Source organism: Halichoerus grypus, chromosome 9, assembly GCF_964656455.1.
Source record: "Halichoerus grypus chromosome 9, mHalGry1.hap1.1, whole genome shotgun sequence".
Lineage (NCBI taxonomy): Eukaryota > Metazoa > Chordata > Mammalia > Carnivora > Phocidae > Halichoerus > Halichoerus grypus.
In genome coordinates this window covers 19,300,822-19,326,366 of record NC_135720.1, presented here as the reverse complement: position 1 = coordinate 19,326,366, position 25,545 = coordinate 19,300,822, and the positions used below count along the sequence as shown (strand labels likewise).

At 41.0% G+C, this 25,545-nt stretch overlaps 1 protein-coding gene across 1 annotated transcript; it reads left to right on the top strand.

Moving 5' to 3' along the window:
* Positions 1–1,824: 1,824 nt before the first annotated feature.
* Positions 1,825–23,827, top strand: RAB32 (RAB32, member RAS oncogene family). The gene is made up of 3 exons (XM_036116748.2): positions 1,825–2,364; positions 17,831–18,108; positions 22,665–23,827. Exons 1-3 carry the CDS (start codon positions 2,115–2,117, stop codon positions 22,812–22,814), a joined length of 678 nt encoding a protein of 225 aa, XP_035972641.1. The 5' UTR covers positions 1,825–2,114; the 3' UTR covers positions 22,815–23,827.
* The last annotated feature ends 1,718 nt before the right edge of the window (positions 23,828–25,545 follow it).

The following is a 25,545-nucleotide window of genomic DNA, read 5'->3' as shown; positions in this document are numbered from 1 at the left end:
GCTAGCTCCCCAGATGTCTTAGTTTGTGCTGATATAACAAATTACTATAATAATTACCATAACAAATTACCCTAGACTGAGTGGCTTAAACAACAAACATTTATTTCTCACAGTTCTGGAATCTGAGAAGTCCAAATTCAAAGTGTCAGCAGATTCAGTTTCTGTTGAGTCCCACTTCCTGGTTTACAGGCCTCTGTTTTCTTGCTGTGTCCTCACAGGGTGGAAGGGGAGAGAGCTTTCAGAAGTCTCTTGTAAAAAGGCACTAATCTCATTCATGAGAGCTCTACATTCATGACCTAATCACCTCTGGCCCATCTTCCAATCCCATCATATTGGGGGTTAGGATTTCAACACATTAGTTTTGGGGATCACATTCAGTCCATAACTTCAGGTGAGCCAAATACAGAGCAAATGTGGAAACTACTAAATTCTAATCTAAACCCTTCCTAACCAAAGTGTGGTCCACTAACACCACTCGCATCACCTGGGAACTTACTTCAAATCCTGAATCCCAGGCCCCACCCTACATATACGCAGTCAGAACCTGCTTTCTTAAGATCCTAGATGGTTCATATGAACTTTTAAGGTTGAGAAGCAAGCACTGATCTAAATCACTGTGTTCCTAGACCTGAGGCTTCAGCATCACCTGGGAACTTGTTCCGAATGCAAATTATCTGGCTCCATTCCCCCCCCCCACCCCGTTCTGTGGGATCAGAACCCCTCTGGGGGTAGGTCTAGTTATTTTTCAACAAACTCTTTAACACTCAAGTTTGAGAACCACTGGATTCAAGCCATTATCCTGCTTTTAGCTGTGACCATTTTTAACTTTAAACCATTTGCCGCCTATGATTTTCAGCACCACAATTCTATTTCTAATGTCAGGGGAAACCTAGGAGAGTCAGAGAAGAAGGAACCTGGAAAAATCCATGGTAATATATATGTATGGAACAATATGCTGCACTTATGGCAATAAATAGAGGATTTCCTCTTTCCCCAAGCTGGAGACATATTCAAAGGACTCTCTAGATGGGTGAACATAAAAGCCATATGCTGGTAGGCCATAAAACTTGTTTAAAGACATATCCATGCTTTTTCAATAGCTATTTTAGTAAAGGTTTTACTCCCACCTTGACGTCTAAATTTTAAAACGCCTCCACCTCTGAAAAACATTTTTCAAAGACTGTCAGATTACAGCAGAGTGAACAGCCTCTTTAGTTTATTTAAGGACGCTGCCGGAGTATATCAGCTCCAGGTGTTTCTAATTATGGGGAGGGTATCCCTCGATTTTAAAAACGCAGCAAGCAAGGCAAGGCTTATCTTTGTTCTTTAAAATAAAACCGCTCAAAACTACCTATTACTTTTCAACCAATTCCGAGGATTTATCTCAGAGTCTCTACTAGCTGAAGGCTTCAATAAGATTGTTTTAGAGATCTTAACGTCTTTTTCCTCAGACCCAGTCCCTCACTTAAATACTAAAGCGTTTTATCAGTCCTTTGTCAAGTTCAGGGTCAATCTGCCATTCCCTCTCTTCAAAAGTGGGCCGCTAGAAAGAAATCAGAGGCCGAAATCTGCAGGTGTTACGCCCTCTCGCGGCAGAGGCAGGAGGGAGGTTTAGCCCCAGGCCAGCGCCGCGCCGCTGACCACCAACCCCGCCCTTCCGCGCTCGGCCCCGCGTTCGCGAGCCGGCTCCGGGCCTCGGCACTTTATCAGGCCCACCTTGCGCGGCCCGGGCGGCTCCCCCGGCCAGCAGGGGGCGGCCGGGCTCCGCGCACCCGGGCCAGGAGGGGACGCCCCCGGCGGAGGAAGTGCCGAACTCGGGCCAGCCCGCCCGGAGCTCTGGCGGCGGCGGCGGGAAGCGGCCTCCTCGTCGGGTCCTCCCCCGCAGGCCAGCCCCCCGGACCTCTTCCCGCCCCGCGCGGCTGCCGCAGCGGCCGGTTCCGGGTCCTGTGACCCGTCAGGCGGTGGCGCGGGCGCACGGCCGGCCTCGGGGACGTTGCGACGGCCGGCGGGGGCTCCGCGAGCGCGCGGGGACAGCGCGACAGGGCGGGGGCCCCGGCGCGGAGCCCGAGTTCGCGGGAAGGGGGGGGCGGCCGGCTTGAGCGGGGCCGGCGCTCATGGCGGGCGGGGGACCCGGGGACCCGGGCCAGGGGGCGGCGGGGGCCGCCGCGCCCGAGACCCGCGAGCACCTCTTCAAGGTGCTGGTCATCGGTGAGCTCGGCGTGGGCAAGACCAGCATCATCAAGCGCTACGTCCACCAGCTCTTCTCCCAGCACTACAGGGCCACCATCGGGGTGGACTTCGCCCTCAAGGTCCTCAACTGGGACAACCGGACGCTGGTGCGCCTGCAGCTCTGGGACATCGCGGGTAAGCGGCGGGCGGTGGGCTCAGTAGGGAGCCGGCGGCCACTGGGCTCCGCTCAGTCTCCTGTCCTCTTTCTCCGTCCTCAGCCTTTCTCTGTCCTCATGACCTGAGCCGAAGGCAGACACTTAACCGACTGAGCCACCCAGGCGTCCCCAGGTTCCTTTTTAGAATGTTTGTCATCACGCACCTTAGATCTGAGACCCTTCTTTGTGAGTGAAACTCCATTCTTCAGATACGGTGCTCTTCTCCTAGGCCAGGCCCTTCCATGCCCCTCCTCCGAAGGTGAAGATTTGCGAAGGTTGCTCTTGAATCCTTCCTCCTCCCCTAAACCAACACCTAGCCCCACTCCTGGACCCCTCTCCACCCTACACCCCAATATATTGTTTCTCTGTCATTTGCTTTCAGTTGCCATTTAGGAGCACAATACCCCTCTTTGAGAGGGTACTTATCTCCTTGCTTTAATTTATGAAAACTTGAACTCTGTCTGGTGGGGTGGGTGGGCATTTAAAAAGATGTTAACTTTGGAAAGCTTAAATATGGAAGTGATACCAAAAGTTACCCTGTTCAGTCATTGCTGGTAAGAAGCTCAGTCTGCGATAGAGAATTTTTATGGGAGAAAGTTCAGAGCTGGAGAGACCATTCTTCATCTTACAGATGCATCAGCCTTAGACGATTTGGTCACCCAGCTGGTAGCAGAGTGGGGGGGATGATGACATAGGTCTGTCTGCTAGGTAGTGCTCTTTTCATCAACAGCTTATTCCATATGAGAAAGTATTGAAGAATTAGAACCTATATACGCACTTATTTAAGAACAGACTTTTCTGCCTCAGATATGAGAATAAATTTATATATGTCAGTTCCTCAGAGAAAGGGGGATGATCAGCCCTGGGCTCAGCTTTTTTTTCTTTTGGTTACAGAAAACCAAAAGTTCGTTTGAAGAGTCATCTTTTGAAGCCAGAGGCTTCTTTTGAAATACTTCCTGCTGTTTCACAGAACACTTAGGAATACTAGTATTGCTTCTTGACAAGGTCGTAAATTCTAAAGGTTGCCTTACCATGTGATAGTCATTCTCCAGGAATCTTCAGTGTAGCTGTAGATTTCCATGAAGATGATTTTAAACCCCCACCTAGGAGGGTTGTTGACTTTGCCTTATTCTTCTTGTAAAATAATATCATATTTAGCTATTAAATTATCATTGGGCCTCACTGCAGGTAAATAAAAGATTTTATTGGCACATTTGTGTTTTTAAGCTTCACGCAAAAATACTTCTATTTGGAGACTTGGGAAAGCAAAATCATGAGTAATTTTCTCCCTGGGTATCACCTCTTCCCTTTTTTTGTCCACCTTGAACAGACCTATGCAGCCAGGAAGGGGACATAGTCTTGTCAGACTCTGGTACGTATTGGCCTAGATGGAATGTGCTTGCACTTTTGCCTAAATCCAAAGACTGAGCTTTGCCAGGAAGGAAAGCAAGATGTTAAGATCTCTAACGGGGATTCCTGGATGCGAGATACCATTCAGCAAGTACACACCAGATGTTAATAAGATTTGAGGTAAACTAATGAGGTAATTAGAAATTACTAGGCTCACCTTATAAATAAGATTTTCAGAGATGGGATCTTAATATATAAGGAAGCTGCCACAAAAATAATTTGGCTTTCACTTGAGGTTTAGAGAGTACGTTTGCTTTGAATATTTGACCTGTTAGTGAATCCTAGCTCATACCATTTGAATTAAGTCGTAATGATGTAATGAAGGCAAATTGAAGGCCACTCCAGAAAGTTCCCCAGGGCTAAACATATTTGCCTTATGTAGTAACCCATTGAATCATATTGAATCCTCAAAGGATAGAAATATTCCTTTATTGCAAAACAGTAGGTAGAACTGGTCAGTTGATATGACTAACTTAAAGTGTGGTGCTATTACTAGTTTTTTTGTCGTGGCTTTAGAGATGAGAAAGTTGGTAAAGGAATTACATTGAGTCTATATACTTGGAAACTTTGGCAAGTAGAACAGGTGGGAGTTGTCCAGACATTTCCATAAATGTAGCCAAGCAGTTTCAGCTGAACTCTTCAGATCAGGAACCATAGTGACTCTTGGGTACGGGCCTTCGGAATGCTTTTTTATTGTGTGAAATGAATGTAGCTTTAAAATCCAGATGTAATTCATTACAATTTTTGTGTTAGGCAACTGTCCCTTACTTCACACCTGTTTTGAGATTGCTTTTTTTTTTGAGATTTTATTTATTTATTTGACAGAACACAAGCAGGCAGAGGGAGAGGGAGAAGCAGGCTCTCTGCTGAGCAGGGAGCTGGACATGGGGCTTGATCCCAGGACCCTGGGATCATGACCTGAGCCGAAGACAGCTGCTTAACCGACTGAGCCACCCAGGCGCCCCTTGAGATTGCTGTTAACACATTAACTGAAATATACTAAATTACTGAAGTCGTCAATAAAATTTTAAGAAGTTTAATAATACTATTAAGATGTAGCAAGAGATGTCTCTAAGCTTCCTTTTGTTGTTATTACATAAATTAACCCATTTATCATAGGCCAGCAATGTCTTAAATGGTGGAGCTTCTACTGGTCTCCCAATTCCTACGGTCGTCTGGTGGTCGACTTTACTGGGCTATAGGTCCAGGCACCACTGGCTACTGTTTTCATGCAGGAACCACAGTGCCAGATGCCCGCAGCTCATCTTTTCATCTTGGTTTTGCCACAGAAGGAGCAAGTATACTTGGCGTCCTGGCTTATTTCAATTTTCTTCACCATATTCCTGATGGGCCCATATTTACCAGCAATTTCAGCCTTCTTGGTGCATTTTGTTTGCCATGTCACTGCAAACTAGGTTATTTCCCAGAGCAGAATCCAATCCGCGCTTTCATATGTATTATAGGTGAAGTAGTATTTGGCTTACTACTTATTATAACTTTATTAGCAACTATAGAATTTTCCAGGTCGGTTGAATGGCTGGTCTAGACTAAATCTTTAAAAGAAAGAAACCAGTTTGTCCATTTAGATCTAATACAGTGTAGTCTTCCTGTATTTGTTGAAGTGATTTACTTTTGCAGGAGAGGCAAAATTTTATCCCTCCCTTTTTAGAGTTTTCAGCGGGGCCTGAAATTATATTGATGCCAGACAGATTAACAGCAGAAATTTATTTCACATACGTTTTCTCTGACACGGGAGCCCTCATAAGAAAATGAACACCCAAAGAAGTGGCAAAACCTAAGTGCTTTTATACCAGGTTGAACAAGGAGAAGGAATTGTGGAAAAATAACTAATATGGGGAAGCTAAAGGAAAATAAGAGTTATTTTATAAAGTCTGTTTGTAGAGACATCTCTCCGCTTTGACTCCCATCCCTGGTGATAAGAATGTTTCTTTCCTCCTAGAAAAGAGAGGACATCTCTCACATGAGAGTATTCTCATCTCCTTTGAGGGAGAAAAAGGGGAGATTAGAGCACCCTTCTTAAACCTGCTCTTTTTCAAGTGCCTTTAGTTCAAAATAATCCTTATGCCAAAGTGGCATTTTTTGAGGAACTGATCTCTTCTGCCACCTTTCACTTTTTAGAATCAGTATTTCTATATAAAATAATCTGAATGGATAACACTCCTTTGGGCCCAAGAACAGATCAGGAACCTTCTATTCAGAAGTTCCTCTAAATATTATTTACCTAGAGCATAAAATGCTTGGTTGGAAGACATTATAAATTATATAAAGCATACTTAGATTCACTTTTTATTGTTTTGATTCCCATCCTAAATTAGAACATGGATCCTACTTCCCTTGTTCCATCTTCTACATTGACAGTCCCTGTACCTCATGGCCTCTTCTTGCCTGCTTTCATAACTCTCCTATAACCCACATGAACAAGAATCTGGAATATTATCTCGGATGCTTTCTTGACCTTCAATGTATCTATTAGTCAAGAATTATTAATATTCGGGTTTCTTCTAAATATGAAGAAGCATTGCTCTGAGGAATTAGATTTGTAATCTCCATCTTAAACACCAACTATTACAATGACTTTCCAATTACTTAATAACTCATTTAAAGGGATTTTTAAAAATCTTCATTATATCTGACTTTTGTATAATCTCGCCATCCTCAGCCTTACGAAGACTCAACTGCTGTGCTGAATTACACGTGAAGTCTACCATCCCATTTTACATCTTTAAATCTTCCTCAGTTCATGAGTCCGGAGACATCTTTGGGTGCCCCAGTCTGGACTTTGCACCCACAATTGCCCAGGCAGGATGGGCAGCGTTAACAGCGTATTTCTGTTACTGCACGTGGAAATTCTCCTGATAATGATATGCTTTTTGCCTTTCCTTTTTTTTTTTTTAATTAATATGTTACCTTTCTCAGTTGCCTCAGTTGTCCCACATAGGCTGAAAAGTGCCCATGTTAGCGGTAGAGAGAGGGGGACATTGATAAAAACCACTAAAACTTGACCTTTTTTCCCAACCATTTTCCTAATCATTCTATTGTTTGGATTGAAGATCTTGAAGGCTTTTAGAGATCCCATAGCCTAAATACAGAGAAGTGTCGTAACTTGACCAAGAGAACACAGATAATCAATGGCACTGTACAGAGACATGTCTCATGACTCTGAGATATGAAAACAAGCTTTTAATAGTGTAGCGGATTCTGGGTTCACTGGTGTCAAAACAGTCTAAAGATTGTTGTCGAACAGTTTAACAGACTCTTGTCTAAATTTGCAAATGTTCTGGTCATTCTTACAGTAGCTCATATGACTCCTACTTTATACCCATTGTAATAATTACCATCTCTTTATGTTATCAATCCAGAATTTCCAGTTATACTTTTTTTTTTTTTTAAAGATTTTATTTATTCATTTGAGAGAGAGTGAAAGTGAGAGGTGTCACAGAGGGAGAAACAGACTCGCCGCTGAGCGGAGAGCCCAACATGGGGCTCGATCCCAGGACCCTGAGATCATGACCTGAGCTGAAGGCAGATGCTTAACCCACTGAGCCACCCAGGCGCTCCCAGTTACACTCTTCTTAATTAACACAGAACTTCCAGCATAGATACTTTTGGATCGGCTCCATCATTTTTGGGGAGCATTTTGAAAGACTGTTTCCACAGTGTGGACTTTCTGGAGATAACAAAGCCATTTTATTGATATATACTTGCAGAGCACACCCTGGAAAAGCACGGTAATAATTATAGATGTTTGCATGGTCTACTCTGATCTCACTTTTTAAACCTTTAAGCCGTGCATTATTCTAGAGAGGCAGTGTTACTTTCAAATGTATTTTAGGAGAAATTTTATCCATTATGTATATGTTCTCTTGACCTTCTGATTTTCTTAAGCTTCTGATATGGAAATTTCAATGATTCTTATTCTGTTTTAAGGCATACCCAGGATTTTGTTTTTATCAGGTGTGGTAAGGCCAACACACCAGATCATCATCACTGAAAAGATGGTTTGTTATTCATAGTTCCCAAGAGAAGGGAGCATGCTGCCCTAAACAGGGCCACATGGGGAAGCACCGGGGTTGGTCAAGAGGCAGAAGGAGCAAGGGAAGAGCATGGGCTGGGCTTTATTGTAGTTTTTGCAGGAAGGAATGGACAAGACAGCATAGGGAAGCTGAGTAAGCTTAGGGTTGGTTAGTTTGGAATATTTGAGTGGGCGTTGGGCTATAGGGGTGGTTTCTGGTTGTTTAGTACCCGGCCATGGGTGATTTAGGGCAGGCGGATAGTCTGCTAGACTGCAGGAGCCTGAAAAGGGAGGCAGATGGGTGGTGAGGACTCTGGATTGGTTGGTTTGCTTATCAAAGATGTGCTTTCAGCAAGTGGTTTGCTGTCTGTCTCTAAGAACTAGCTAGCTGGAAGGGGCAGTCCCTCCACTGGTCCCCAAGGCCCCAAGATGTCAAAGCATTATAAAATATAGAAAATAAAAAACAATGACTGATCCATATTTCTAGGCATTTGTTAGAAAAGATTGAGAGATGAAAGAAAGTGCTCTTCCAAAGAAGAAAACTTTGAAAGCCTTAGATTTGTAGGCTGAGGATAGCATATCCTTAAACTGGTGATGATTTCACACTTAATCAACACTTAAGTAGTGGAGAGTGGACTAAGTCGACAAGTTTAGGTTGTGTTGTGGTTGCAGAGATCTCCTGGAGGGGGAGAATAGTGCAGACATATAAATGGAGGGGGGTGGTGGAATTCTGCAGGGTGAGGTAAAAGATCAAGATAAAAGTGCTTTAGAATTCTATTCAATTATATTTTCAAAAGTGCTTTTTATAACCAAGGAGGCTAGACACATAATTTCTTCACTCTTCTTTTGAGAAAGAAGAGCCACATAAAAATAAATGGATAGTAGGGGTTTAGTTTAAGGATCTCTGACAGTTGGCCTTACATTCTCTTCTTCCCCATTCTTTCCACTCACTTCTCTTTTTTTTTTTTTTAAAGATTTTATGTATTTGACCGAGAGGGCGCACACAGGCAGGGGGAGCGGCAGAGGGAGAGGGAGAAGCAGGCTCTCTGCCGAGCAGGGAGCCCAATGTGGGGCTTGATCCCAGGGCTCTGAGTTCATGACCTGAGCCTAAGACAAATGCTTAATGGACTGAGCCACTCAGGTGCCCCATAAAATGCAGATTCTTTAGCATCAACTGTGTCAATCGATTTGGCTACCTCTGACAAACATCCCTATGCATCGTGATTTTAACAAAGAGTTTTATTCTCTCACCTGGTAAGCCTGTGGTTGGGCAGTCCACAGCTGCTGAGCAGAACCCTAAAGTCCTCATGGACTGAAGCTGACATGGCACTGCCCAGCTATGCCTTGGTCATAGTCTTCGTCTTTGTGGTCCAAGCAGATGTGCATGCCTTGCTGTGAGGACTGCTGGGAAATCTAGGGCTTTTTTTTTTTTTTAATTGGACTCAACTGCTTCCCCAAGTAAAATTCTGTGAGGGGATAATGGAATAGGACCACTACCAATTCTCCATACTTACCAAATTAGAATTCCTAGAGGTAGGGCCTGGAAATTTGCAACTACCAAGCACTACGTGCAATCTGATTTCTACTAAAGTTGAGGAGAAGTTGTTCTGTCATTGGCTTTGCTGCACCCTGGGGATAGGTTGATCCTCTCACCTCACTCAAGGAGTTCTCCGCTTAACGGGGCAAACATGCCTGCTCCCCGTGTTCCCTCACGCTCACCTTCCATGACCCCGGAGTTCTTCTCGATTTCACATCACCTCCTCCTCGTCTGTGTGCCTATCTCAAGAGCCTCCCTCTGAGGGTAGTGTATGGATACAAGAGCATTTACAGGACAGAGATGGCACATTTCTTGCTCTTGTTGAATAACTAGGTAAGAAAGGAAAAAGCTAATATCTTAAACTTTTAAAACTACTTATGACTTTGAACACAAATCAAAAAGATATTTTGATTTTATTCCTTGTTTCAGATTGATTAAAGTCAGCCATTCTTTTTATAGTCCCACAGAATAAGACCTTACACAGTGGCTGAATACCACAAAAGCCCAGTCATCTTAAGGTAGCAAAAAGAGAAATCCAGAGTCTGAGTTGATCGGGGAATAGGTAATTTTGAGAACTACTGAGTATTACCACCGCTACCATCTCGAAAGCAGTTTATTTTCCTTTTAATTTAGGTGTTTTCCTATTTTGTTTCTGTATTCAGTTTGTTACTCTTTTGTTTGACAAACCCAAGACCGATTATGACATCACATTGTTGCCTATATCGTGGTATAAAAAATTTTAATGGATAATTATCCTTTTAGAACTGATGACTGGATTTATTTTTATTTATTTTTAAAGGTTTTATTTATTTATTTGAGAGAGAGAGAGAGAGGGCACAGAGGGAGAAGGAGACTCCCCACTGAGCAGGGAGCCTGATGTGGGGCTCGATCCCAGGACCCTGGGATCATGACCTGAGCCGAAGGCAGATGCTTAACCAACTGAGCCACCCAGGTGCCCCTGATGACTGGATTGAAATGAAATTTGACTTGGTCTTGATCTATTGGCCTTCTAACACAAGTTTGTTAGCAGTGCTTCATCTCTAAACCGCACAATGAGATTTAAGGATTTTTTTTTAAAGGAGTTTACAAGCACTAATTAGAAACTATACTTTTCCGGGGCGCCTGGCTGGCTCAGTTGGTTAAGCAACTGCCTTCGGCTCAGGTCATGATCCTGGAGTCCCGGGATCGAGTCCTGCATCGGGCTGCCTGCTCAGCGGGGAGTCTGCTTCTCCCTCTGATCCTCCCCCTCTCATGCTCTCTGTCTCCCATTCTCTCTCTCAGATAAATAAATAAAAAATCTTTAAAACAAACAAACAAACAAACACTATACTTTTCCTCTGGATCACCTTGAGTAAGACTATGTAGCTCAGTGATTCTCGGTGGGAAAGGGTAAGCATTTCTACTTGGAATACTAAACACCAGTTGTCTCATTACTTTGATTTGTGTTTCATGGTGAAATTTATATTTTGAGTTTCAAATAATGCGAGGAAATATTTAGGTTATTTATCAAATGAGGTCATGAACATAAAATATTGAGATGAACATTAAAAAACTAAACAAAGGGAATGATTAAAATCACAAAAGAGAGTATCTCTGGCCTCTCTTTCCGGTAACCATTCAGAATGTAGTCCTTTCCTTTTCAAACACTGAGAAGAAATACTTTCCTTTTGGAAATTTACATATAAAGAAAGAAGGCAAATTATTTTGTGGTTTTCTTTTCCTTAATTCAATTATGTATTTTTGGAAATATGTTACCTCAACTCCTTTTCAAGTCATTAGTGTTGGATACTCCCAAATACTACATAAGCATTTTGATCTTTTTGCCACCATATATACCTTAAGCTTCATCCACTTGGGTATATAAGTTGTGCATCTTTAAATATCTTTGAGCCTAGATGACTAGCACTGTGCTTTTTCTTCATTCTCATTGCCATGATGTCTAGTTATAATAAAGGTTCCCTCTTCTAGAAAAGGAAGTAACAGAATTTTTTAAAACATAAAACATTTTAGAGTCCTTTGGAATATTTCGGCAGTCTGCCCACAGCAGAGGCTGCCCTAGTATTGGGGTAACTAAAGCACTCAGCACTGGAGCATTGCCCATAGCTGCTATGGTCAAGCCCTAGGAGACTTAGAGAAAGGGTTTCCCTTGTGCGATAGGGCTGTGCTATCCTTGAGGAGAGTCGTCCTAGGCCCATGGCACTGCCTTGGGTCTGTTTGGAAACATGGGACATGGAGCAACATGTACTCCAGAAAGTCTTTGGCTAACAGATTGGACAGCACATTGGATAATAGATAACTTGGGAATTGGAGTAATTTCTTCTCCCTGGGATTTTATTTTCTCATCTATAAAACAAGAGAGGTTGGACTAGATGATAAGGGGTATCCTCTTTCAGTTACAATGTTGTCCATCTAAGTGTTGGTCAGGAAGGCATGAAAGTGGTCCCTCCTCCTCCAGTAAGAAATGACTACAGCACTGGTTAAAGAAGGTGGTGTTGCTTAGAATCTCCCCACCCTGTTTGAGCTACTTCCTATTTAGAGGAAGATCTCCCAGGTCCTGCTGAGTTTTTATATTGCCATAAGCTTTAACTCTACACACACATACACACATAAACTCCATGAAACAAAACTCATGCATCTGTCTTTGTATTTAATAACTGCAGACATCTCTACCCTGTCCTCTCCTGTCCTGGGACACAACCCAGGAGCAGTCAGCATGGTAGGAATTCCCTGCATTTTATTTACATATTTATGTAAAGTAGAATCCAAGAAAAATAAAGTTTTCTTGGACTGAACTTAGAATGGCTGATTGGCTACTTCCCAGAGAGTATTCTTTATATTTTTTTGTCTAAAATTAAGAAAAAATAATTCTAGGATTCTTCAGAATTCCTGTGCAATTTAATGTAAATATGAAAGTTTTTTCCATTAATTTGGTCCTTAGCCCTTTTTTAAACTTAGGGCTAACTCCCAAAGCGTTGTGAGAGGGAAGTAGTACAATGCATCATTTTTTTTTTTAAGATTACTTATTTATTTATTAGAGAGCTTGTGCATGAGCGGGGGGGAGGGGCAGAGGGAGAGGGAGAAGCAGACTCCCTCCTGAGCGGGGAGCCCGACCTGGGGCTCTATCCTAGGACCCTGAGGTCATGACCTGAGCTGAAGGCAGACGCTTAACCAACTGAGCCACCCAGGCGCCTCAGAATGCAGCATTCTCATGGGGAAGACTCAGCACTGTTGGAAGTTGTATCTAGAAGTTAAATATGTGAAGCTGTTGTGTCCAAGTAAGCATCTGAATGGCATTTCTTGATAAGAAACAACTAATAAGATTAGTTTACATACCTCTCTGAATAGCATCCCTTTGTATGCTACCATAATATACTCTTCGTATTTCTGATTACACCTAACACACCATGGTATCAGTGTGTCTGTTCCCTCAAATAGACTGTGAGCTCCTTAGGAGAGGAAATCATATGCATTGTTCCGTGATGTTCACCAGTGTCCAGCATAGTGCCTGGTACATGGAAGGAACCTAATACATATTTTTTAGTGGAAATCAAATCTAGATACGAGGTAAAAAAAAAATATTTGGGAGTTGTATCAGGATAGACTAGGTTATGTTGGGGTTCCAACAACATTCATATGTCAGTGGTTTAAGATAATTATTCCTCACTCTTTCTGCATGTCCATAGTGAGGGCAGAGGTTGGGGTGGAGGGAAGGATGTGAGGGCAGTTTTGCATTGGAGCTACCAGAAGACTCAGGCTAACAGAGGCTCTACCATCTCTTGGTGCTGTCATCTCAAAATTAGGGTTCAAGCCTGCTGCAGCAGGACAAGGACACTGTCACCCAAGTGATTCTGCTTAGAAATGACACTTCTGTTTACATTTCATGGGCCAAGACTAGTTCGTAGCCACTCCTAATTTAGTGGGGGCAGAAGAGTGTGATCCTTCATCTAGAAGTGGAGGAGAATGGAATATTTGTGAGCAGTAGTTTTGTTTTCCACTATAGTTCTTTCTTTTAGGCAATAAGAAGGGAATGGATAAAATTACCCAGAGAGTAATAATAACAAAGTTATGGGATGCAACTCTTACTCTAGTAGCAAAGTTTCCTTTATTTTCTAGTTTAACAGCTGGAAGAGTTTAACGTATCTCTGCATTCCAACCTTTGAAACCAACATAGTTAAATCTAGATTTTACCTTGTTAGTTTTTTTTTGGAGAACAGCTCTTAAATTTATGTTAAGATTATTATTTTCAATGAATTCATTGTATCTTTCTCTATTCTGTAATTAAGTTTAATGTATTTTAGAAATGTGTGGTTTTTACTTGTTTTGACCAGTTCAGGAATATCTCTGAAGCGGTAGTGGATTACTTCAGAATTTTTAAAAAAGGAGATGATGAACTCAGTAAAATAGGAAGTACACTTTACTATTCTGTTGGAAAGTAAGCTATTTTCCTAAATGCATGGCGTGGCCTTTTGATTCTGGATTATTTACATTTGATCCCCATTGCTGTCTGGATTCAGTGATTGCAGAATCTTTAGAAAATCATATTAAAGTTATCACAGAGAAACTTAAAACATCAGAAGGGAGAGCTGGGAGGGCTTAGAAGATCCCTAAAGATCCTTAAAGACACTTCACTTACTTGGCAGAGAAAGTTAACATGCCTGGGGTTGCTTGACCTTTAGTGCTTGATATTTTGATTCTCTAGTATATTTGTACTTTCCTCAGGTTCATTTTCCTTTGCAGACTGTTTTCACCACTACAGTTTTCACCACTACAGCATATAACTAGTTTAAGGCTTTGCCATGTTTAGTTGCACATTTTAAAGAGGATGCTCAGGCTTTCATCATGTAATACATTTATTGAGCACTTAATAATAATACTAGCTAACATTTACACAGTGCTTACTATGGGCCTGACATTTTACTTTTTGAACTTAAGGTCTGTGCATGTAAATTATATTTTAAGTACATGCCTTCATGAATTTTTATATAGCACTTCCAGTTCAAGGGATAGACCATCCCTCACCCCCTAGAACAGAAGTAGCAAATACTTTAGGTTTTGTAAGCCATTCATTCCTTGTTGCAACTACTCAACTCTGCCATGGTAGAATGAAAACAGATGTAGAAACCCATAAACAGATGAGGGCGACAAGATTCCGATAAAACTTTAGCCGAATTTGACCATGAATTATAGTTTGTCGTACTCTGCCCTAAAAGACTCTCAGGCAGGCATTTTACATTAAACCTTCCCAGTGAGCCTCCGAGGTAGGTATTATTTTTTATTACTTTATTGATATATAATTGACATACAACAAACTGTACAATTTGATGTTTTGCCATATGTAAACACTAGTGAAACATCACTGTAATCAAGATTGCAACCATTTCCATCACCCCAGAAGCATTTCCTCTTGCCCCTTTGTAACTCATCTCTCTGCCTTGCCGAAGACAATCATTGATGTGCTTCCTCTTACTAAGTCACTATAGTTTTTATTTTTAAGGATTTGATATAAATGTATTCATAGAGTAATACCTATTCCCTCTCTGGTCTGGCTTCTTCTACTCAGCATCATTATTTTGAGATTCATCTATTTTGTTACTTGTATCCATAGTTTGTTCCTTTCCTTTCTATTGTTATATTTCATTGTATGGATATACCATACTTTATTCATTGCTATTTTGGCTAAAAAAATAAAACGTCTATGAGCATTCACAAACATGACTTTGTGTAGACATGTGCTTTCATTTTGTTTGGGCAAATACCTAGGAGTGGAATGTGTTGGTTGTATGGTAGACATATGTTTACATTTTTAAGAAACTATCAAATTGTTTACCAAAGTGGATGTACTATTTTAAATTCTTACTCTTACCAGCAGTGTATGAGAGCTGATTGCTCCACATCTTCACCAGTCCTGGGTATAATCAGACTTTTTATTTTAGCCATTCTTGTGGGCATGAAGGGGCAGCTTGTCGTGATTTAAATTTGCCTTTCTCCAATAATTAATGATGTTGGGCATCTTTTCCTTTGCTTGTCATTGTATACGTTCTTTGATAAAGTGTCTGTTCCAGTCTTTTGCTTACTTTATTAATTAGATTTTTTATCTTCTTACTTTGGAGTTTTGAGAGTTCTTTATATGTTCTGGGTATAAGTCCTTTACTAGATCTAGGATTTGCATCTTTTTTCTCCCAGGCTGTACCTCTCCTTTTCATCTGCTTGATAGTGTAATTGACACTATTTTGAGTTGCTGTATGGTGTGGTTGTTAGAAAGCACACTCTGAAACTAGCAGAGTTTTGAATCCTCACCTTGGAACCTAGGGAAAATAACTTGAGGTTTCTAAGTCACAGGGTCCACCTCAAAAATTACTTGTCATACACATTTCTGATTTTCTTATGTTTTACCAAGAAGTTTATATGAGGACAAATTTGAATATGATTTAGTATGATTGGTTGAAAGAAGTATTTTTAGGGCTTTATAAATGATTCAGTAAACAAAACAATAGTCAGTGAAGCTTAATGGTTCTTCATAACTTCTGGATTTCTGTACTTTTACTAGTTTGGCACCCTACCCTCATTTCTAAATTGAAGGGATAGTCCAAAAGAGTACTTTCTTATAACTGTGAAATAATCTTATAATCTGGACTGTCTTAATGAGGCTAGTTTCTCATGTTGCCATAGTCATTTTATATTTAATAATTAAGATTTATAAAACTAAAAGTCAGTAGTATGTGCTCTCTAGTTAAAATTGAAGTCAGAACCACTTTAATGCAATCTACGTCATCTTTTTGCAGAATAGTGGTATTGACTTTGTTGACCAGTTGGTATATCCTCTGTGAATTTGCCATGTGTGATTATTAAGTGTATGTTTATGGAAAATGGTACAATGTTAACTTCTTATAGATATCAGCATTGAGATTAAATAAGCTATATAATTGGCTGGTCAGATTTACCTTACCAATAAAATAGGAACATGATAGTGAGGTTTCATATGTGACCATTTGTTACAATGAAGTTCGGACATCTGGATCATCATAGTACGCTTCAGATAAGCCCGTATGAGGAGCTGTCACAAACCAAATGAACTTCAAGTGTATCCATTTAAGTTTGCCTATTGTGTTCTTCCATTATTTCACTAAGCTATATCTAAAACTGTATGAAGCTATAGTAGAATTTGGAGAAGGAATATTTTTTTGTGGCTAGCTTTGCATTTATTACTCTCCATAAAATGTAGAAAACGTGTGTTTTTCATCATGTGTTTTAACAGGAAAGTGTCCTATCAGTTTTGTTTTTATCACTGGTCAGAGTTACCCATCTTAGATTTGCACTGATTGCCATTTTTCCTGAGCACTCTAGTCCATAACTTGACAGACTGAAGGTAAACGCCTTAGAAGTCAAGGCGACTACAGGATGGTTCAGAATGGCCAGCATCGTATTAACATGGGTGCGTGGGAGCCAGGAGACCCGGGCTGTAGTCCTGCCTTATGTTGTCAGTGCCGCTGGCATCCTGTCCAAGCAGCCGTCCGCGTGGATTTCATCTGTCAGATGAAGATTAGGGTCCGTCCTGTGTCAAAGAGCAAGACCAGACAGAAAGGGGATGCTTTGCAAAGTCCCATGTAGTATGTGAAGCAGGAGCATTTTCCCCAAAGTATTTAACATGTTAAATTATTTTAAAAGTATGATATTTGAAGACTCTATAGTTGATCCTTCTTTTAATCACACAGCCACATGTGCCACTTTTGTTTGTAGGTTTGCATGTGTCTGCTTTCTTGGAGGAGAGCAATCTTGCATGCGGAGTCAAAAGTGGGTGCAGGCGAGAGATGGGGAGGAAAGATGAGCTCCTTTATCTCATAGCCAGTCCTAGTCTTTTTGACTGCATTTTACCCACCGTACTTATCTTCTTCCTGCAAGCTTCATTTTCTTCTATTCTCATCTCTTCTCCCCCTCTGCCACCAGCTTTCTTTTTTCCTTTAGTAACTCTTCTCTTAGACCAGAGGGAGTGGGAGGTGGGGGAGCGATGGGCCCTATAGCTTTAAGTACTGTCATCTGGATGTTTTTTATTATTATTATTATTTTTTAAAGTTTTTATTTATTTGACAGAGCGAGAGTAGGAACACAAGCAGGGGGAGTGGGAGAGGGAGAAGCAGGCTTCCCACCGGGCAGGGAGCCCAAACATCCCAGGACTCTGGGATCATGACCTGAGCCGAAGGCAGATGCTTAACAACTGAGCCACCCAGGTGCCCCTGTCATCTGGATGTTTATGGAGCATGTGTTGGACACGCGCAGAACATAAAGCTAGTTGATTGTGTACTCAGACCCCATGATCAGTCACGTGGTTCTGTGCATCCTTCATCCCACCAGTTTCTTTGCTATGGAATGGGAGACGTGTTTATAGCACTATGCCTAGGGTCAGAGGGGTTATATCTAAATATAGACTCTGTCTGAATTATGAGCTCTTAATCTCTTATTTATTTTTAGGGCAAGAGCGGTTTGGCAACATGACCCGAGTATACTACAAAGAAGCTGTTGGTGCTTTTGTAGTCTTTGATATATCAAGAAGTTCCACATTTGAGGCCGTCTTAAAATGGAAAAGTGATCTGGATGGTAAAGTCCACCTTCCAAATGGCAGCCCTATTCCTGCTGTCCTCTTAGCTAATAAATGTGACCAAAAAAAGGATGGTGGCCAGAATCCTCCCCAGATGGACCAATTCTGCAAAGAGCATGGTTTCAGTGGATGGTTTGAAACCTCTGCAAAGGTGAGGTCTGCCTTGTGTTTGTATCTGCTCTGCTCTTAACTCGAAAATCTGAGCTGTAACTTTAAAATCTTTAGACGGGTTTATGTGAGTGGTTTTTGGGAGCCTAGAAAAAAGCAAAGTAGAGCATGGATATGTTATAGTTTCTTTGAGCGGGCAGCAGGAACGCTTTCAAAATTGGCTAATGTGGAGGTGAATAGAAGGGCAGGTTTTCCATCAAAATAAAAAATAGTTATTATTTAGAGCAAAGAACAATGACATTCTCTGAGTTGGAGCCTTTAAATGAAGCACTTCTGCAACTGGAGTTTATGGGGGGATAAAGTGTCTTGTCAAGCCCAAGCATTTTTGATTTTTACTGAAGGCTTCACGAAATATAGGGACATAGATGACACTGGTGAATGTGTGGGTCCTGTGCAGTACTAACAAAAATGGACACTGAGAGTATCAGAGAGATGTATTCAGATGATGTTTGAAGAGTTTCAGATTAATTGTGTATGAAAGAATTTGAACAAGAGGAAAGTATCAACACTTGTGACATGCTTCATGAATAGTGGAGTGAGAATTTTTTCTTTCATCTATTATGGGATACAGTGTTTTATGAAGAAAAACAGAAAACACTTAAGTTGGTTGTTAAAAATCTTGCCAGCCTAGATATATAAGAAAGCAAAGGTGAAAATCACAAGCACAAAATATTGGTGGGGAGGGAGTTTGTTGATGTGCTTTGGAAATTTCACATTATAGAGGTCAAATAACAGTCGGACTTATGTCAGAATGATGAAATGTTGGAGAAATTCTGTAATGACAAAGTCCAAGCCATAAGACTGTGCATCTTAACACAGTCCCAGCATTTGGGATGCCTTCTGTGGATTTCTTGTAGGTATATATTTTTTAAAAAGCCTTTTCCTCTTAGCTAACAAATGTGACCGGGTTTATCTACTGGTCAAATTACCTACGTACGGCTAGGTTACTTTTAGCTTTACCTGAAACCCACCCTAAAAGTAGAAGATGATTTGGTGCGCTGATGATCAGAATAAGGAAAGCAAAGCTATGAGAGACTGCACAGAAAAGCGGCTCTGGTGGTAACTGAGCCATGCTGGAGTCATCGGAAAAACTAGTGTCTGCTGGAGGCAGACGTTTTTACTCCTAAGCTAAAGGCTGTTTGTTTAAATAAATACATCCTAGAATCTTAAGATCTAGTTTCATGAATAAAAAGTGGTGGCAGAAGAAAGTTGCAGTGCGGGCTGGGTGCCGCGCGAGCGCTTGGCCAGGCTGGCAGGAGGAAATGGCAGGAGGGGCGGCGCCTCGTGGGGGCACGTGTCCGGGAAGCCACGCCCCCCGTCCGCGGCCGCGGAGTGTCTGTCAGGTGATTCGCTGACGTCCCAGCTTTGTTGGGAAATAGTCCGTGGTACGTGCAGTGTTTACTAGAGCATGAGATTTGCGGGAAGAGATGCATGTATTACAGATGAAATTTCTTCTCTAAGTTTTGTTTGAATTAATCATTCAGGTAATAAATCCAAATTCGTCCCCAGAATCTAGATGGAAGATTCAGAAACAGCGTCACGTGGCGTGTAGCTGGAGACTGTGGAAGTCATCAGCTTTGTTACATTTATAACAGGGTTACCTGTGGAGTGGAGAAGGAAAGCAGTGGTTAATCGTAGAAGTTTCAGCTCTGTTCTGTGCTTTCCTACAAATCTATTAGCAACACCTTCTGCAGAATTTCTTCGGTAGTAATCCAGGAATGTTCCAAGAGAATAACAGTAATACGAAATTTAGGTTAAAATTTTAGTCGAGGCTTAAAGTACTGGCCGAGTGTCACTAATGCCTGTATTTCTGCGCTGGCCGGCAGCTGACTTCCCAGCTGATTTCTGCTTGAATTCCTGTGATCTGAATTTTAACGGGAGCACAGCCAAAAGACAGTCTTGAATTCATGAACTTCATCTTTTCACCTTTATGGCAAATAATGGATTTCCAATACGAAAATGTGTGACTAATTACAATATGGGATTTTCTGTTCCTAATCAATTGCTACTAAATGTGGTTAAAGAGCATTATAATTCTTTGAGATAATGGGAATGGTGGGGGCTAAATGACTTTTGGACATTCAAAGATCAATACTTTAATTAAAGTTAATACTTACCGTGGGAGTGGAGGTAAAAAAAAAAAAAAAAAGCTTGATGCTGGAAAAGATACCCGAATGAATAGCCCAAGTCTTGCAGGTTTCTCACTATCTGAGAAAGTATAGCAGATAAGGGAGATAGCTAGAATGAGCCTCATGTTGTTAGATCGAAATTGGAAAGATCAATATGAACTTAATGTTTTATATGTATGTATAAATATGTATGTTTCTGTGTTTATATGTGTGTCTATATACACATATGTATAAACTGATAAACATAGAAATTGATGTCTACGTGCCTGTGGAGGGCACATGTATATTTACTAGCTCTGCCTGCTCAGGAGCAATGACACCACAGGTCCAATGAGCTTTCTAGTCCCCAGAATTTGGTTTTTATTTTTTTATTATTTTTTAAAAGATTTTATTTATGTATTTTAGAGAGAGAGCATGAGCTGGGGAAGCAGCAGAGGCAGAAGGAGAGGGAGAGAGAATCTCAAGCAGACTCCCCACTGAGCACAGAGCCCGATGTGGGGCTCAATCTCACCACCCTAAGATCATGACCTTGAGTCGAAATCAAGAGTCAGATGCTTAACTGACTGAGCCTCCCAGGCACCCCCAGAATTTGGTTTTTAAATACTGTTCTCCTGCAAAAAGAACAGAAGTTTAATGGAGAAATGATTGATTCCAGGATTGGTGGGACAAGGAAAGTAAAGATGCAACAGAGATATTTTGTGGTGCCAGAAATTAAGGAAACACAAAATAATGGAGACCCGTCAAAATGAAACAGGACCCTACTTATAGGAGCTCCAAAAATCCAAGACAGTTTGAGCAACAAAGTAAATAACTATTGTAATGGATCTATTCCATAGAATAAAATAATAATCCATGTTAGGAATAAATGAATGAACAAGTAGAGGAGAAGAGGAAACTCTTCCTAACAGTAGAATTCCAACTAATAAATGTAGAAGGAATGATGGAAATAGATAGTTCACCTTTATTTTTTTAATTAAAAAAAATTTTTTTTTAAAGATTTTATTTATTTATTTGACAGAGAGACAGCTAGAGAGGGAACACAAGCAGAGGGAGTGAGGGAGGGAGAAGCAGGCTTCCTGCCGAGCAGGGACCCCTTTGCGGGGCTCGATCCCAGGACCCTGGGATCATGACCCTAGCCGAAGGCAGACGCTTAATGACTGAGCCACCCAGGTGCCCCAGATAGTCACCTTTAATCACCATGGTAATAGCTGTTTTAGGGAAGAATTAATTGATATTAAAGTTAGCGGGGAAAACTATGGTGAAAAATAGGATATTTCCATATTTGAGCTTACTAAGTGCAAAGGAGAAATAGTAACTATTCAGTGGAGAAGCCTGGCAGACATGACGTTAAGCAAGTATGCCTCTCGGATGCTGAGAGGGACACATCACTTACTCCTGTCAAAAATGCATAACTTGAGTTTAATGATACGGAAACCTCAAACAAGCCCAAACTGAGGGATAGTCTCTGACCAGTATGCTGCTCCAAGAGTGTCAAGGTCATGAAAGGCAAGGTGACTGAAGAACTGTCCCAGGTTAAAGGAAACCAAGAAGACATGAGCACGAAATACAGCCAGTCACCTGGATCACAAATAGGACATTGGGACAATGGTGACATTTGAATAAGCTTCATAATTAATGCTGACACTATTATCGAATTTCCTGATTTTATCTGGAAATCTGGATATCCAGGATGTTAATATTTTAGGAATATGAGTGAAAGGTCTGTAGGAATTTTTGCTACTTTGCAACATTTTTGTGAATCTGAAATTATTTAGAAATGAAAAGTTAAATATTTTTTTAAAAAGCCCAGATTTTGATATGTGTTACTCGTGTATTTAATGACAACTAATAAATCTGTCACACAAATGTTGTGATAGCTAGTGATTCCTTAGGGTATTTTTAATGGACATCACACCTACAACATTGTTTCAGGTTAATTTACACATAACAACTAGAAGTAATAATCTGTACTCAGAGATGGGGAAACGACATGATGCATTTATCATATTTTAATGTGTGAGCCCGTTGACATTCCTCTTCATAACGTATCCTGAATACTTGACTTAAATATTCAAGGGCAGAAACTTTTTCATCTTAGTGCTTTCATTTATGTGAGTGGCAGCCCAGTGTGGGATGATGATTCCTTTTCAACCATTGAAGATAGTTCATTGAACCTCGGGGGCAAAAAGTTTGAGACAGGAACATCAGGAAGGGGAATCCTTTGTGAAAAGAAGAGAGTTCTGTAGCCACGTTACTCAATGGCATTGACCTCTGAGGGTGTATACCCTGTAGTGAGGAAGAAGGTGGTGGACGCCCCCTCTGACAAACTGTGCTTGTCCCATTAATACTCATGCTTTCTTCTAAGCATTAATCCTTGGAATTCATCCCGTTCATCATTTCTGCATTACAGGATAACGTAAACATTGATGAAGCAGCCCGGTTCCTCGTGGAGAATATTCTCGCAAACCAACAAAGCTTTCCAAATGAAGAAAACGACGTGGACAAAGTTAAACTGGATCAGGAGACCTTGACCGCAGAGAGCAAGTCCCAGTGTTGCTGACGTGGCTTCAGCTTCTGTCCCGCGTGCAGAATGCAGCCCGCCTGGGCGGGAGCCGGTCCTGAGAACGGATGATAAGGTGGCGGGTGTGCTGTTCTGCGAGTCCTCCCGGGGCTGCACTTTAAATGAATGCTCTGGTTTTTCTTCGGGTTGGATGAATCTTTCTCCCTGTTCGGAACGACAGTGATGGCACCCCTGGGAGCCTGCGCCCACACGGGGGTTTCCGGTGGTTGCCATGAGTTCAGGATAATGTTTACATCCTCTGTAACATCTTTTTAAATGATGGCCCCCCCCTTACTAGCTTCCAAGTTGTGCCTCGTAGTGGTAGTGCTGGGGTGGTAAGAAGCCAGACCTGCAGTCTTTGAGCAAGGCTATGGGTCCGTGTCTTGTCTCCACAGTCCAGTCTCACTCTCCAGGGAGGCTGCAGACTCTGGTAGTCACAGAAGGCTTGAAGTTCCTCTTTTGCAGTTTTTCCTTTTTTTTTTTTTTTTCTTCCCTACTTCAAACTTTGGTACTTCATGTAAAATTGTTATCCTTAAATATTATAATTTCACGAGCCCTAGCCAGCGTGGCGTGTCCTTGCCAAGGACTCAGCACGCACATGGCGCTGGGATTCTAGCTCTGGTTTGGTTGCTGGCAGTTGGAAACAATATAAATGAACATTCCTTCTCTCTCACTCCAGTTTTTTTTTTTTTTTTTTTTTACCCCCTCTTCCTCCTGGTTGTTTATTTTTGTACCTGAGAGCCTGGCTGGTATTACTGTTGCACTTCTCTCCAACTGGAGCTAGTCTTTTCAAATCTGTATTAGTAATGATCGCAGAGAGAAGTCACTTCAAAGCATATACAATGAAAGCTGAGGTTCTGTATTATGAATTATGAAAGAAAATAGTTCATGTGTGGTTTTCTGTAAAGTTTGGGACATTTAAAGTATAGCACATGAGGAACTTAAGGCAGCCTCATAATACTTGTATTATCATTTAACCCAGTTAAGGAAAAAAATAAATATTTTGACTGAAACCTTGTTTCTGTGAATTAATATGGTTCTAGAAAGGTAAATGGGGTGTACTTTTCTGCCTTACAAAACTTTGTGTCTGTTCACTTTTTCCCTTTGTTTTTAAGGGACTTGCTTTCATCTGAAAGGTCCAACCTATTTCTTTTTTTTAAATTGTTATGTTAATCACCATACATTACCAACCTATTTCTTTCGAAGGAATTTTAAAAGTGTTTGCGACATAAGCCAGAGCTAATACAAAATGAGGCATTGATCAAATTGTCTTATACATTATTATGAATGTGGGTAGGAAAGATCCATGCATTTATTGAGAGCAGGGGGAACAAAAACCTAGCAGGAATTGCATCTGCTCTGACAGGTGTATTCTGGGAATAAATAGTTATCATGGGTTATAAAATGTAGCTTGCTCTTCTCGTTAAATCTAAGCTTTGCCTAGGAATCACAAATGTGTTTATATGTTCTACATTTAAGTAAATAAGCTCTTTGATCTTTTGGGACATGTATTCTGTATAGAATTAGATTTTCTGAAGTTAAGGAATATAAAGAAGCCCCTTATTTAAATATCACTTACCATTTAGTTAATATAGCCACTCTTAATTGTTAAAATATATTGCATTAAATCTTGCTTTCTAAGAAACATATGTGTCATACTCTAAAATTTTTTCTGGTTTAGGTACCAAGTACTTCTTTTAAAAAAAAAAAAAAAATTGAGAAAGAGAGACAGAGATAGAGCACAAGTGGACAGGAGAGGGAGAAGCAGGCTTCCGCTGAGCAGGGAGCCCAACATGGGACTCAATCCCAGGACCCTGTGATCATGACCTGAGCTGAAGGCAGACGCTTAACCGACTGAGCCACCCAGGCGCCCCAAAGTACAACTTCTTTTTTTTAATTTAATTTATTTTTTTTACAACTTCTTAATCTATATTGATTCCAAAGTCCAGTTGTGTAAGTAGTATGAAAAGTTGGTGCCAAAACCTAAATGTTAGAAACCTAAAGCTTATTCTGGGTGGTCACTGAAAGTGACAAGTCTTCTTGGAATTTTCTTTTTTTAGAAACATTGATTTTCGTTTTTACAAGAAATTCATTGTGTTTAAATTGAGCAAAATCAGGAGTATTGCACTCTCTGTGCCCACCTTTACCACATTTGTTACCTTCTCTGAGGATAATTTTAAGTATTGAGAGTCCCTTAGATAATGGTTTCTCTATGAACACTGAGGGTTCTGTTTGTCATTGTGAGATAGTTTATTCTATTTATCATTTTATTTTTTTAAGATTTTATTTATTTATTTGACAGAGAGAGACACAGTGAGAGAGGGAACACAAGCAGGGGGAGTGGGAGAGGGAGAAGCAGGCTTCCCGCTGAGCAGGGAGCCCAATGTGGGGCTCGATCCCAGGACCCTGGGATCATGACCTGAGCCAAAGGCAGACGCTTAATGACTGAGCCACCCAGGCGCCCCCCTATTTATCATTTCTTACACTTTAGAAGTAAAACCGAGTATTTTGCTTCACTCCTAAATTCTCACCATAATTTGTTTTTGTAACTTGAACATAAAATTTGAATTTAGGGTAAGTTACATAAATGGCCAAAGGAGAGAATACTTATTTCCTTATTCACTTAATTGCTTAATGAAAATTCCTGACCCTCACTTCAGACTTACTTAAATATTTTTCTGGGGATGGGGCTCAGAAATCTGCTTTTAAAAAAAAAAAATCTGGTGAGGGG

Excerpts from the sequence above, each read along its gene's own strand:
- RAB32 (XM_036116748.2), top strand. The coding sequence starts at position 2,115 with ATGGCGGGCGGGGGACCCGGGGACCCGGGCCAGGGGGCGGCGGGGGCC. Across the intron at positions 2,365-17,830 it reads GCAGCTCTGGGACATCGCGG|GGCAAGAGCGGTTTGGCAAC; the intron begins GTAAGCGGCGGG and ends ATTTATTTTTAG. Across the intron at positions 18,109-22,664 it reads GGTTTGAAACCTCTGCAAAG|GATAACGTAAACATTGATGA; the intron begins GTGAGGTCTGCC and ends TCTGCATTACAG.